Source organism: Lycorma delicatula, chromosome 1 (genome assembly GCF_047948215.1).
Source record: "Lycorma delicatula isolate Av1 chromosome 1, ASM4794821v1, whole genome shotgun sequence".
Lineage (NCBI taxonomy): Eukaryota > Metazoa > Arthropoda > Insecta > Hemiptera > Fulgoridae > Lycorma > Lycorma delicatula.
The window spans coordinates 193,782,436-193,798,810 of NC_134455.1; the positions used below are offsets into that span (position 1 = coordinate 193,782,436).

Sequence of the window (16,375 nt, forward strand, 5' to 3'; positions counted from 1 at the left end):
GTTGTCGTACGTGACAAATACGTAGTTTAAGGAGTTTCTTAGCTCTGCTGTCAATCGATATAGCATTTTTAGACTGGTAATGGATTAAATGCATATTTATTTACTTGTTTATTTATTTATTTAGTGCATAACTTTTTTTAAACAGTTTTTTTCTGTATATTGACCAATACTAATTAAGCCAGAATGCAAAGTAGGTGCAATAAGTAATGTTTTTAAATTATTCTTCTTTACTTGTTCAGTTGGTTCCTGCTGGAAATTTTGAATTTAGATTAAATATCAGACTTTCAAAAACAGTTTTTTTGACTGTTTTGGCGCTTTGAGAAAAGTTATAGAAAATTTTATTTATTAATAATGATTTCTATTTATACGCATGGTTTACTTACACACGTACTGTGCGTATCTTTTACTACATGTTAAGATACACCTTTTCACTCCAAAACAAAAGCTCTTGAGATTGCTTTTTACATAATTCTGAAAAACTGGATCTACGTAAGTATCACCAACGTCTTACTCAAGCTAATTACTTTCTGTATCAAGTTATTTATTTCGTTGCAAAACAATTAGATGAGATCCTTTTCTGCTTCTTTGTTATTACTGTTTTTCTTTCAGATGAGAAATGAAAAAAGAATGTGCGTGACAGTAATATTAATTTTACGTCTATAATTTTTTTTATTTTTGTGAATAAATATATTGGTACATTACGGGGATAAATATTAGAATAGTCACGAAAGAAATTATATCGTTAATAAATTTTGCTAACGATAAAATTTTTAATTTTCTCAACGAATGTTTATTTACATAAAAATAATTCAGAAAGGAGAGACAACGCATTGCATGTGGTAATTTTATGGTTAGCTGTTATTGATTTGTCATTAATATTAACTAGTACTTTTAAACGAAGGACAATTATATTTGTTTTAAAATGGATAGTTTCGTTTAAACCCTTCCCACGTTCTGCTTTTTTTATGCTCGCTATTATTATTACGCCGGAAACTTTTTTGCATTACATTAATATAATATATTTAAATGTATTTTAATAGTATTTACATCCTTCAATATTTTAAACAAAATCATCAAATTAAAAAAATGATACAAAGGAATATTTAAATGTATGTTTTGGAATACTTAAATCCCAGAATTATTTTTTTATTTTTTTAAATAATTTAAAGTTTTTTTTTCTTAATTCAAAGTAATTTTCTAAAACGAATTAATCGTTTAATTCAGGCTGAAACTTCATTGCGATTTTTTCTTATAGAAAATACAAAAATTAGTAAAGTAAAACCTTAATTACATTAACAATTACATACAAATAAAACACGTTTGAGAAAAAAAAAATTAGATACGTTACAGAATTCAGCAAAGAAAATTAGGGATCATCTACTTTACTAACCAGATAAAAACTAAAATTTTTATTTTTTTATTAAAATATTTCGAATTTACTAGAAATGGCCTAATTCTACGAAGTTTATTCGGCAAAATCTCCTATGCTATGTAACGCTGTACACTGTTATAAAGTAATTTGAAAAACAATGTACCGTTATATAGTATATACCGTAGTATTTTCAAGCGTCTGAATATGAATCGCCTTTGAGCCGTATTCGTTTACAGATATAATAAACTGGCAAAACGGATGAAATTTAAAACAAAAAATTATAAAAATTGGTTGTAAAAGGCTGAAAAATCTCAGAAAATGAAAAATAATTTCTAAAAGGTTTATCAGCAATCTGATTAACTACAAAAGCATTATCGTAACTATATTCAGCCTGAGTAACAAAAAACCTTAAAATTACCATTTGAGTAGCGTGTGGTTCAAAAATCTACAAAATATTTTCTATGAAAATATATTCTTTATTTCATGATACACAAATTAACGATCATGACCTTCCGACAAAATATTTCAAGTAAAAATTTCTCTGATATAAGCTCTGGATAGGGATTAGGAGGTAATAAGAAAATATAGGTGTCAAGACATTATTGAATTGGAACATGGAATATCAAAAGGTCGCAGTCGGTAAGAATACATAATTGAAATGTCAAATGAATAGATTAAATTTAGATACGTCGGAAGTTAAGAAAACAGAAATAAGAACAAAGTGTTTTGTCAGAAAATTACTGACTAATTAAGAGCATTGTCTGCCTGAGAAAGAATTAATATAAAATGGAAGGGTGATGGTGCCCCCCTTTTTTTTAAAAGTACTGATTTTATTGAAAAATAAATTCTGTGTTCCCATCGTTTTATAATTGTAGCATTATACATTTGTCAATCGTATTCAGGAGATTAATGTCACTTACAGTCAGCAAATCAAAAAAAAAAAAATTCCGTAAAAAATGTAGGATAATTTATATACAAAAAAAAACTATTTTTGAAGAGTCCTGTAAATGTCTCACTATCTTACTGCCTCATTGGATGGCAGTCTCTTTCAATCTTTGAATGGAATTGTCCAAAATTCCATCCAAATATTATGATGGTTTTTCAGCTACAAATAAGGTAAGAGTCAACATTTTTTATTAAACTAACAAAATCTATGTTAGTTTTCTTTATAAAAATCATTATTTAGAGCTTACATTACTTGCAATGTATCTCTTGTAACAGTGGTATTGAAGCTATTTCTACTACACACCAATTTGATTCAGACAGATTAAAAATTCAAGTATATCATTGCAATAAACTAACACCCCAAATGGAGAAGTAAAAGAAATGAAAAACAAAATTTGGGATAAGAAATCACGATTAAAAGAAAGCTAGGTAGATGAGAATAAAATTAATTTAAATGCATTTCAAGAAACAAAAATAGAGGATCATTCAAGAAAATATCAAGTTTTTTTTTTTAAAAAAAGGTTGAAAACCAACCAAATTTACACCTTAGATTCTTTTTTTTTCAGAAGTAGGAATATTGATTTATCAATAAAATACTTCAAAGTGGGTGGCTTTGTTTAAAATGGATCAACATTATTGTTGGAAATAGTACTGAAGTATTTATTATACTTTATATTATCTATATAAAGGAATACTTAAACCACAGATTGAGAATTACTGAACTAGGACACTGAAAATTGTACAACATTCAAAATTACCTTCTTCCAGAAATACATAACCATTGTCAGCTTTATCAAAAACTTAGTTTCTAAAAATAAAAACAGATTCCACCATTTTCAAAACACTAAAAACAAAATTAAAAGAACAAATAGTTGGTTAACATATTAAAAGAGCTAGTTGCATAACATTCAAAACAAAATGATATTGCTGTAGCGTACAGTTCTTATTTTTACGTGTTTATTCGTCTTCATTTCAACAAATATCTCATCAGCTCTTCATTATGATAACTGGTCAAAAATTTTCATTTATAGGAAAGGGGTCCAACCGGTTGTTTTAGTAAAATGATTTTCTTCGGCTTTAAGCTTCCCCATGCTTTTTTTTTATACCTCCGAGACTACCGTTAGGTATTGCTTCAGAGGATGAGATAAATGATTTGTAGAGTGTGTGAAAATGTCCCATATCTGACTGGGATTCGAACCCGGGACCTCCGGATGCAAGGCCGAGACGCTATCATTCGCTCCCCATGCTCTGGTTTTCTTATTCTGTCATTTTAGTCCTTCCATAAAAGTAAAATCACTTACAATATCTTGGGTCGATCTTTCAGTTCTCGTTCTATAATTTCATTTTTTTTAACTGCCCTCAATTAAAGTGACGTGCAATAATTATTTAAACAAATGTATATAAAAGAAGGTAAATATTTATTTTTAAGTACCTAAATAAGTTATCTACACTATCATAATGTTATACTTTCACTAATTAATAACAGAAAAAAAATGTATGACCAAGGTACATTGAAAATAAAGTTACTTCAAGTTTTGAAGAACAGTACTCAGTTTTAAAATATTTAAAACAACCAAATCGATTTCACTTTGCTTATATTTTATAAAGTAGTTAACAATAACTACAGTAAAATATATTAATAACAGTATTTGAATTTAATTTAAGGTTCACGAAAGGCTTTATGTTAACTTTGGCTTTATATTAACTTTGTTAAATCTGTTTAATCGCCTTTTGGGAAGCTTATTGAACCATGTCTAAAGTTTCATATTAAACTGATAAATGATTTTGTTCGCAAGAATAATCTACTCCAGGGGTTCTCAACCTTGTGCCCAAAGTGACAAAGTGTTGAAATAATGAAAAAATTTAAGAAAATAAATAACAAGTTACATAGTTTTTAAAATCTTGCTAGTGAGAAATTCGCTAAACTGGCTGCTCTAATCGCCTACTATAACCATGCCCCATCGACGTCTTTGTTGTATTAGTAGTACGGAATTAGTTGTCACCGCGTGCTATTATAATCTCGTACATGCTATCGATCTGTTGTGTTTTATTTTTTGAAGTTATACTTCTACGCGATTAGGGGAAAAAGATGAGAGTGAAATTTTAAGATGAGCGCGCAAACCGTCACACGAAAAACATAAATATAATGAAGTAAGCCGTTAAACAAAATTCAGTTTGTATATACTCTAGCTAAGTTATTTCGTAAGAGGCTGGCGTGATTAATATTTTATATTGTGAATATTGTTGTTCATATAACCTTATTTATTTACTCTTAATAATAATTATTCTGTACATAAACATCAATTAGTGTTTTAAGATTTGAGGTTAACTCTCTATAAGTATTATTTGTCTTAGTAAAATAATAATTCTTAATTTAATAATAATAATTTTTTTAATTATTATATATTCTAAAACTAGCAGACGCCCAATATAAAAAAATAAGAATCTAATGAGAGGTTTTCCAATTTAATTTCCGGTATAAATAAATATTGATATTTTTCATCAAAACTTGAATTAATATAAAAAAAAAAAAACGTTAAAAATATACACATAAAAATGTCTAAAATGTCTACAACCAATTTTTTAAATTAATTTAATATTAATTTTTGTTATTTGATTTATTTATTTAAAAATTTAATATATTATCGTACGTTTGCTACTTGCACGGTCGTTTATTATTATTTTTCTTTTTTTTTGTTTCTTAATTTAAAAGTTTTTAATTTATAACTTTGTTGTTTTTTTAGTATTCGAGATGGCTAAAATTAATAATGAAACTTTTTAGTCGCGCCAAAGAAGTATAACCTCACATACATAAGTCCACGTACCCATTTTTTTTTTTTTTTATATCAGCATTTCACTCCAGAATGAGTAATGCAAGTAAAAAACAACGAACCTATCATTTTAACAAAAATTGGAAAGAATCAGTTTCTTATCGAAAATAAGGAGAAATGTATTTGCTTAATATGCTAGTATTGTGTCGGTAGCAAAAAGCATAACGTCGAACGGCATTACAAACCAATCGCAGTCTTTTGAAGTTAATTATCTGCCTAAATCCGAGCTAAGAAAATAAAATTTAATCATCTAAAATCGGGGTTATCTACCTAGCAAGCACTTTTTACCAGCCATATAAATAAAAATAAAAATACCCGCTATAGCTTCCTTCAAAATTTCTCGTACTAATTATGGAAGCATTTCTCGTCGTAGTCGATTCGTTATTTGAAGGATTTTCTGATTAGCAAAAAGTTATTTCAGCAATACAAGATTTCCGTTATCAAACGATACAAGCACAAGAAGAATCCAAGCGATTTCAACAGATTTACAAAGTTAATTGAAAAATGATTTGGAAGAATGTGACTATTTCTCATTACAATTAGGCTAATCAGTAGATATATCCGATACAGCACGATCAGCAGTAATGATAAGAATGGTATTCCGTGATTTTAGTGTAAAAAAAGAAGAACCATTATTAAAGTTACTATCGATGCAAGAGTGAACAAGAGGTGAAGACATTTAAAAAATCTTTAAAAATTACTCAACAGATTATTAATGTGCCTTGTTATCAGCAATTATTACTGATAGTGCACCAGCAATGGTAGGCTGCAGAAATGGATTTATTTCCCATAGCAAGAAAAATGAATCCTTTCCGAACATTATGTGTTATCACTGCATCGTACATCAAGAATCATTATGTGCCAAAACATTACCCTTCAGTAATGTTATTAATGTTGATGTTAAAATAATTAACAAAATTCCAGCAAATCGTTTAAAGCCCTTGTTAAAAAGGACGAATTTTCCCAAGCTGACCTTATCCCCCTTACAGATATAAGATGGTTATGTAAAAGTAAAGCACTTCCCCGATTTTTTTATCTTTTGAAAGAGATAAAGAAATTCCTTACTTTAAAAATCAAACGTTTCCATAATTAGATAACCTACAATGTTTGATGGACTTGGGCATTTTTAACTGACATAGTGAAAAATTGAACAGTTTAAACCTGAATCTCCAGGGGAAAAAAACATTTAGCTGAAACAATTAGTTCTATAAAAGCATTCAAAGCCAAAATACAGTTTTGGATAAATAATTTGTTGAAAAATTCTCTTGCACACTTTCTAAGGATGAAAAAAATGATCAGGGAAAATAAATTTCAGATAACATTATTCATCACTCATCTTAAAAAACTTTTAGAACAGTTTAAAAGAAGAGTTCAGCAGTTTACTGTTATCGAACTCGTGGCTAAATTTTTTGGAAATCCTTTTACTGCACATGTAGACATTACTGAAACTGCACAATGTTTCTACACCAGAACTTCTTGAAGAAGTTCTGCTGTAGAAACTGCAATCAAAAATTGTAGAAGGGGTTTTAGATTTTCAAAATGACATAATATTAAAATCTCATGAAACGGATGAAAATTTTTGGAATTCAATTGACCGTAAAAAGTATAATCTTTTGAAAAAAGGAACCTACAAAATGAAGTGCTCATTTTGGTTGCACATATTTGTGCAAATCTTTATTTTACACCATGAATATTATCTCAAGTTACTAATACCAACCTCGATTAGGATGATCTTACATTCCCAACTATGAGAAATTAACAAATGAAATTTAATGTTAAAGATCACACTAATTCGACTTTTATAATAAATATATAATCTGTTGTAGTAAATATATGTTACAAAATATATGCTATAATAAAGGACATAATACTTTTTTATTTATTTAATTTTTAAGCTGATTGCACCCACCACTATTTTTGGCAATCTCAAATGGTCCCGTGTCACAAAAATGTTGAGAACCCCTGACGTACATCTTTGATTAAGATAAATTACTACATACACTTAGTTAATCAAAGTTATTCGGTAAGATCAAATTATCTTACTTGTTCAATATTTCTACTTCTAGAAATATTCTGATTAAATTTTCTGATTATTTCATAATAATTAAACCGTCTTTTGCTTTAATGTATTAAAAAATTATAAGTTTGTATATATAAGATGATTATGGAATGGAATGCAAAGTTGGCAGGAGTTTATTACTCCCTACTCCATCGCAGAACCTGGACAGAGTCCCTTGCTGCTGGATCATTCTAATCGGGCTTGTTTTTTTAAAAGGGTTAATTTTAAATAGCGGGTTTAATTTTTTCAAGTTTTGTTTATTATTATTTAGTGTTTTAAGGACGGATTTAATTGCATTCCAATCCGTTGTTAAACCAGCGTTATCGAACCCATTTTACGGGCCGACCGCGGAAGGCTAGGCTTATAAAGCCTGTCCTCCCGACGTAATTCCACTTCAGACCGTCCACTGAAGTCCTTTCGGTGCTAACTCTTTAATAGGCTAGCAGGAATACGCCACAACGGGGCACTACCTGTAAGGAGGGAGCAATGCGTCCCCTTTTCCGGAGGAGTCGCAATTGCTGGGTTATTTTATCTTACTGTAAGTTTTGAAAAGGAGAGGTTGTGTAGAAGCTCTTCATCCGCTTTTGGTATGGCTGCCCTTCAGGACGCATCTCTGCTGGGCTCTGTTCCGGACTCCAGTCCGTGATGTTGAGACGAGTGGCTGGTCTTCCTTCTTCTTCATCTTCATCTTCTCCCTCTTCTTCTTCCGAAGACCTCTTCGTTCTTCTTTGGCCTGCACTTTCCAAGAATTGGTAGTAACCGAAGTTACATACCATTAACCTTGGAATTCCCGAAGCCCCGAAGGGCTGAACGGGGGAAAGTGCAGGTTTCTTCGTTCTTCTGTGCTGTCAGTGGCTGCTGGGCAGGTGTCTGCTGGGCAGGTGGCTGCTGGGCTTGTGACTGCTGGGCTGATGGGCTCGTTCCCTCTTTCTTCTTTCTTGAAAGGAAAGGAATGTAATAGGGAACTTACAAATGGTGATACCTATTCGCGATCGCGGTTTTTTGGGGCGGCGATTTTCTGGAAGGAAGTAAACAGAAATTATTCACTCCACGTAATTATTAACCTTCAGACACACGTGGGTCTGAGAAGGGGTTGGGGGGACCGCGTGGCCGCAGTGAAGAAACCATTTGTTTTTGTGGTGGCTGTTGGTATCTGCAACAAAAGAAGCAGAACACACACACGAAAAAAAGAAAAAAAAAAAAAAAAAAAAAAAAATTTAATTTTTACTTTTCTTTCGACTGGCAGGATGAGACGGCACGACGAGTCGCTCCACATCCACATTTCTCCCGTTTCTGAAACAAGAGAAACAGAACAAAAAACACACGCGGAATAAAAAAAAAAAAAATTTTTTAATTTTGACCGCGTTTTTGTTTTATGCGCGACTTACCGTATTTGACGTCTTCAAACTATATAACTCGCGAAAACTATTCACTCGCGACCCCGGAAACGCGTCTGACGCACTATTCCGTTTATGGCTCATGCGATATGGAGGCCCCTAAGCCTGGTTTGTCGATTTTCGGCTACCGCACCGCACCATCACGGTGGTTCGTCCAGTACGGCGTGAGGCCGCTTCCTTACAACTGTCGGAGTTGGGTCCTAAGATGATTATCTGCTTTTCGATTAAATTCAACCATTTAAATTAAAAATAAATTAAATTTCTGAAACAAGTTTGGCATAATTTGACTGTTAAATAAATTGCTGATTACTTGTAAAAGTACTTTATGTAACCTCCATAATTTAACATAAAATTTCTTATGCTTCAGTAGGCAATTGCACTTTATTGTTGTTATTCATTAATTTATTTTTTATATACAAGCTTTCCAAATCATGAAATTGATTGCCAACCCGATTATCAATTGTGGAGCTTTAAAGCTCTTTGTTGGCTTCTCAACCTATGGCATTCAGATTAAAAAATCAAAAAGTAAAATTACACAAATAAAAATTCTGCTTTAATTGCAAGAAATTATCTGTAGACTAATTTGATGACAGTCTAATGAAATTCTTGGCAACAAAAATTTGCTAGTTTTAAATTTTATAAATTCTTTTGTTAAATAATATTATACTATCTTTTGTAAATCATTTTATGACTTCCTTTTAATTTTATAGGTATACTGTGAGATAAGACCGATTTGACTGATCAGTCATATTTATATTCTAAAATAAATTTCAAAATTATGGCTGAACACCAATTTAATATCCAAAATTTCTGAGATAGGTTTGGTTATAATTTTACTTTATCTGATGTAACCAATTGTATTTATTCAAAACTACACGAATTTGTTACATTTTTAACTTTACATTATGATTTAGAGTAAATTAATAATTATTAATGCTATTGCAATGGCCAAAATTGATTGTTAGTTTTTATTAAAGAATTTTAGAAAAATAGAGACTTTTCTTAAAAATTTTTCTCATTCATGTGATCTTTAAATGTCATCCGTATGTTATGTTATTAATACAATACTTCTTCTAATTTATTAAACAACTAGCACCAATTAAGGCTTGCTGAATTCGTTTTATATTACACTCACCATGTTGTTTGTAAATTACTATATCAATAAAAAAATATACTCATTAACCACATTAGTCAACAATATTTTAGAATAAGAAACATTTTCAGAATTAAAGGTTACTGACACTTCCAAAATAACAAAAAAATTGCCAAGGTTGCACAACAAACTATCAAAACAGTACTGACAAACATATGGACCTAGGAGCATATAAATTTAACTACACTGATTGCACTAAATACTACATTGAGAATGCTGAACTCATATATAGCAACAAAAAAAAAACATAACAACCAAAATGCATAAAAATAGAATAAACCGTAGAGAAATATCAAGCCAACAATTGCAATAGCGACTTGCTAATTTTATTCAAAGCACATAGCTACTATTTGTAACAGGCTAGAAAAATACGAAGTTTACAAATACACAAAGTTTAAGAACATAATATTTTACATAGCAACCACGATGCAGCTTAAGCAATTTTTCAGTCACAAATTAAAGGGGCTTTCTTACTATGTCAGGTTAGACACCATCATTAACAGTGCCACACTTAACTCCACTGATCTTCAGGTCTTTCATTAGCTGTAACAAGATCTACTGAAAGCACAATTTTCAATTAATTTGATAATAAGTCATGAAAACTTCTGTTAATATTTCAAATTCCATTATTTTTATAAGTGAAGTTAATTTATTTCTTAGTCATATCTTAAATAATCATAATGTAACTACTACACAGTATTAAATACTTTTTTCATAATTTCATGTGAATAACTTTAAAAAAGATGAAAACCATAGAATATGTTTAGTATTTTATTATAAGTGACACTGTCAATTTTTCATTAAATTTTTATAAACACATGTATTCAAATTTTGGCTATTATTTTTCCTATTGCAAATAAACATTATTTTGAGTTCAAACATCATTTTGATCTTTAAATTATTTTAATTCATTAAATAATATTTTTTTTTAGGTTGATCCAAAGTGGGAATTTCCAAGAGATCGCCTTGAAATAGAGTCTTGTTTAGGTGAAGGAGAATTTGGCAGAGTATTAAGAGCTAAGGCACATAACATAGCAGGTGTTCCTGGTAAGTAGTTTTTTTTTTTTCCGCACAACAAAGGTTTGTTATTAGCACCCAAAAGCAATGATTTTACAAAATAATACTAATTTTTAACACATGTGCTAAGTGTAACGATGTATAAACTAAATAACATAAAAAAATTAATTAAAACAAGCTGCACAATAACACAGGAAAAGTAGGAAAAGTTAAATCACAATATAAAATTCTAAGAAAGTATATTATAATAAGTATTAGGTAATCGAATGTAGATGTTCAGCTTTAAGAAAAAACAAGTTATTTGATAACATTCTCAGATTGTCTCCTAGAATATCTCGGTTGGTAGCTCGTAATTTAAATTTCCAACACAATGCCGCATAACACAAACAGTCCACAAGGATGAGGTGTATTGTTAGTTGGCAGTTACAGCAAGCACCAACAGGTGCATCAGTCTGATTCAGTGGTTGCCATGTGTAAGATTAGTATGCCCTATTCGCAAACAGAAAATAATAACCTCCTCTTGATGGTTATTGTATGATGGTTACTATATCTGGATTGAAGAGCTGCATAGCAGCACAGTATTCTTGATGGATCAGAGTTTATTATCTCTGACAATAGTAAATTAGTAATTTACTATCATATGTAGTAGTAAAGCACTATAAATTTCTAGAATAAGACTTTATGGCTTATTAAATGAAATTAACACAAACAAGGCAAAAAGTAATTGTCCATTAATACATACATTGATAACTGAATTAACACCATAACTCATAATATCTAACTTAGTATCAAACACATTAATGTTACGATCAAGTTGAATGATTTCAGTAGCAGAACAAAAATAACTTAAAGCAGCAACCCATAGCAGAATAGAATTGTAAAAATGAATGATTACACACACTACCTTAATGTTTCAGTCAGATAAATTAATTAATCTAACTTATCAGATTAATTAAATCTTTCGTATAAAATGTAAAAAAAAAAATTTTTATAAACAAAATTTATTAGAAAGAACCTTGCTAAATTTTACAAGATGTTTCATCAAATCAATTCGTATTTGTCACAAATGATATAATATCATATTAGAATGAATAAAAGCTGAGAATGAACTATCTAGAGAACAGAAGAAAATGTAATTTTCTGGTATACTGGGGACTCTTATCATAATAAATCTACAGATGGCATTGAAATAGTTCTTGATTCTTCTTGTTTAATTCTTAATTTTTATATTAGTTTGACATCAGTGGTATTTTTTAAATTACATGGGAAAGAGCAGGTTTCTCCAAATAAGGTTTATATTGAATGTTTAGAGAAAAAGTTTTTTTTTACTTGATCTTGCCACATAAGCTTGAAGCTTGTCCATGCGATATAGAAATGGAATTTTTATAACATATGAAAAAATTCCACGCCTGACTGGCATTCAAAACCAGGACCTCCAGATGAAAGACTGAGTTGTTACCAGTCCACCACAGTGATTGTAAATAACAAAAATTCCTTTATCAAGTAAGAGGGTAATTTTAACACAACATACCAATAAATGATTGCAAACAGGAAAATATAACTGCAAATTGGGTGAGGCTACTGATAGCCGAAACAATTAGAATTGGCAGTTGGATTTATTGGTCAGGAAAATGATGACTGAGACTAGAGGCAATACAAGGGGAAAGAGAAAGAGTAAAATGCATTAATTTTTTATAAGAATTTGATTTAGGATCTTGGGAAAAGCACTTACCTTAGGTATGAATTTTATTATGGGACCATAGCTTTATAGGGAACATTTGTACAGCCAGAACAGCAAATATTTCCATTTAATAGACCACACAAAGAAAAGAGTACAAGATTTTGCTCATTTTTTTACATAAGAGAGTTTAAAAATGTTGAAAATTTTTTAGGATTTTGCTAAGTACTGCAGGATTTTAGAATTAATAGTTTTGGTAAAGGAAGTCTTCAAAGAGATGTGATTAATTATTTAAATGGTAAAGATTATAAAATGTTAATGTAATACCTTAGGCAGAGAATTAAATAAGGCAATATTAAATAAGTAAGTTCAGTTATAAATTAATAAGTAAAGGAAAAATTTTCCCTCACAAGTAATTTTTCTAAGAAATACTTTATTTTACTAGGGGACAGATGAGTGTATGAATACTTACACTGGCATAGGTGTGTATTTGTGAGTATTTACACTGTCATATAAATATTTAATACTTGCTTTGGCATATGTATGTTTTAAGGAGGATATTAATGTGATAATTTTTCTGTTTAAAAATGCTAACAGGAGGGGTGTCACAAATCATGTCAATTATTCATAAGCAATTGTATATTTATCTTTTATAGCTTTACAAGTTTTTGTTATTCTACATAAATTTTGTTTACTTGAAATAGATTTATAAATTTATTTTAAAATTAACTTTACATTTTTGTTACATCTAAGGCATTCCCATTACTTATTCTTAGAGTCAATACCATTCACTTAGTCTGATGTGTGTAATAAATGAACAAAGGCTATCCTTAAGTAGCTTTATATGGGGTAAAGAAGAAAATTCAAGAAAATCAACCCTTAGCAGCAGCATAATTCACTGCTAATGGCCACAGTAAAGGTAGGACTATTAGCTGAGCATTATAATTGTTAATTTTCCCAAAAGAGACCAAAATAATTTATTATGGTAACAGTGTGCTGGAAAACATATTAAAAATATTATTAAAAAAATTACAATATTTAAATCTAGTATTTAATATTAAACTCTAATAAGATTTTAAAGTTTATTCAAGATTTTAATTAACATGTTGGTGACACTAGCAACAGATACAATTGTGATGGAGGTCATGGTTGAGTATAAGAAATAAGGATAGAATTGGAATGATTGACTATACTTAGACAACTGATATATTGTTTACTAACGTCCATTAATAAAGAGACTGATCTGCTTAAGAAATGTGAGTGAGGAAAGAAAAATGCAGATTGGTTCATTGACTGATGCACAGACATGATAAAAAAATTTTCTGATCTCTGTCGTGGAGTGGTAGAGTCTTCCCCTTTTATCTGGAGGTCCCAGTTCCCAGTTCTCACACGTGGCATTTTTCATATGCTACAAAATTTCATGGGAATATGAAGATATTCCCATGTACAAGCTTCTGTGGTGAATTAATTCATCAGGAAAAAATCAGAGACAGTGAAGTTCTTCCCACTGATCACCACATCTACAATTGATTTAGGATACTCTAATCACATATAAAATCTCAAGACCCACTATCATACCTAAATAAATCAAAAATTGTAACTGAAAAATGCTTGGGGTAAAAGTCAGTGTGACTGAGGGAAAAATTCAATGATTTGGTTAGGAATAGAATAACGCCTTGTAAGAAATGGGTTGAGAGAACATCGTGCCAGAATGGAAGAAAAATGGAGATGAGCTGAATGCAAAAACTGCTAACTGATTAATTCACTAAGATGATGATCAATTATTATTATCAAATTCACAGATATTGTTAACAGTTCAAATTATTATTGTTAAGAGACCGATAATAATTCAAATTTAATGAATGTTAAAATGGAACTAATTTCATTGGCCAACAACTGTCCTGTCAATAATGAACGTAATAACCTGTAAAGTTTCTTGAGCAATAAAATTATTTTACTCTCTTAGTCAGTGATAGCAATTTTATTTTAAAACAGCAGCGAGATTTTTATTATGGATTCAGCAATATTTATTTTTTTTATTAAATTGTATTTAATTTATACACATCTCAGTGTTGTTGATTCAGTACGTTTTTATGCCTGCAGTACATTCTCATTCCAAATTTATTTTTTTTTTTTTAACTTACTAAAACTGGGATGTAAGTACATTATTACATCTTTTTAAATTTTTGTTTTTAGATTTTACCACAAAAATAAAATAATTTTTGTAAAAAAACTTCACAGCTGGAAGTAAAAATGAATTACATAAAATCATGAAAATTTAATTTATAAATATGTTATATTATTTCTAAATCTTTTCAATTTTTAAAATTATTTATAGATTTATTTTTTCAATATTAACATTGTATTTATTTATATTTCACTAATATTTTCTAAAGAACTCTTTTACCATCGAGTTAGTTAATAGGCAAGAATCACATTACATCAGCAATTTCCAAACCTTTTTGTTCGAGTACCCCTAAGGTGAAAATAATTATAAGTTGTACCCGAAATAATATAATATATATATATATATATATATATATATATATATAGAGTGTGTGTGTGTGTGTGTGAGACACACATACATATACATGCATACATGTTTTGTATGCTAGACTGTGAATACCCATGTTCTTTGGTGATTGGGTTTCAATTAACCACATGTCTCAGGAGTGGTTGACCTTAGTCTGTTCCAGTCTACATGTTTACCAGTTCATTTACACTTACACTTCAGCTACATCAGGCCTGGCAAGCCAGTAGCGGTAATTGCATTTGCCTATATAAAAACACCCAGACCCGACAGCAGCTGGAAAAACCGGTTGGTTGAGTTTAATAATATAGTTTTGGATTTTGCAATGTGAAGACTACACTAGCTAAATGGTAAACTTAAGGCTAATTTATAATAAATAGTCTATGGTTTTTCTTAACAGGAATTACAACAGTAGCGGTGAAAACACTAAAGGACAGTGCTGGGCCTGCAGAATTGGCTGATTTAATGTCAGAATATCAGATGCTTAAAGAGATTTCTCACCCAAATGTCATCCGCCTGTTAGGAGCATCAACATCCCCAGGAGGGCCAGTCTACCTTATCATGGAGTTTGCTCATCATGGCTCACTTAAGTAATGATAATTGTTTATTAAATCTTCTTAAAACAATTAGCATAAGATAAAAGTTTCATAATTCTTAGCTTATTCTTTTTCACAAATATAAGCAAACAGGCTTCATAAATATATGAAACAAGATTTTAGATCAAAATATAGATTTAACAATTTTATTTGCTGAAATTGGTTATTTCTATAAGTAAGATAAAAAGAAACATTATCTTTGTCAAGCAGGTCTTGTGACCTGCTGATTTCCATCATAAAACAATATCATTTTTAAAGGAATAGTTATTGTTAGAGTGAATTTCTTTATAAGTCTCAAATATTTAGAGTCTCCTAAGATAAAAAAATATACATTTATCACACTGTTTTAATTTAAATTATATTTGAAATACTGAAAATTTTATAATCTGATCAGATTAAAGAACAGTAATTAGGCAAAAGGAAAAGAAAATTGCAAGTTATTATTTCAACTTAAGTCAGTAAGACAGTAAATAGTAGATCTAAACTAAATTGATTTCATTTTAAAAGAAAAGAAAATAATTATATGACATTATCTGCATTTATTTGGAATTTATTACTCCATTGATGAGTTCAAAAAAACTAATTTTTTGGTTTTGGGAAAATGGGATCTATAACCAACCTAATTTCAGTCATCATGCAACCAGCCAGTATGACTATGCAATTTTGAGGAATTGTTTGACACCTGCTTCATGAAAGTTAGTGCAGCCAAATGGTGGCTTGGGGCACACACAAACAGATGAATAAACAGCAGTTATTGTATCACATTTTTTCCCCTTGTGTTGTGGGTAAAAAAATCT

General features: G+C 29.9%; 1 protein-coding gene across 1 annotated transcript in view; it reads left to right on the plus strand.

The window, feature by feature from the left end:
• Positions 1-16,375, plus strand: part of Ret (protein kinase receptor Ret oncogene) — a 387,727-nt gene that overhangs the window by 337,498 nt on the left and 33,854 nt on the right. Inside the window, exons 14-15 of the mRNA XM_075354801.1 lie at positions 10,690-10,804; positions 15,383-15,572. Of these exons, the coding sequence (XP_075210916.1) occupies positions 10,690-10,804; positions 15,383-15,572 (305 nt within the window). The remainder of the gene's footprint in view (positions 1-10,689; positions 10,805-15,382; positions 15,573-16,375) is intronic.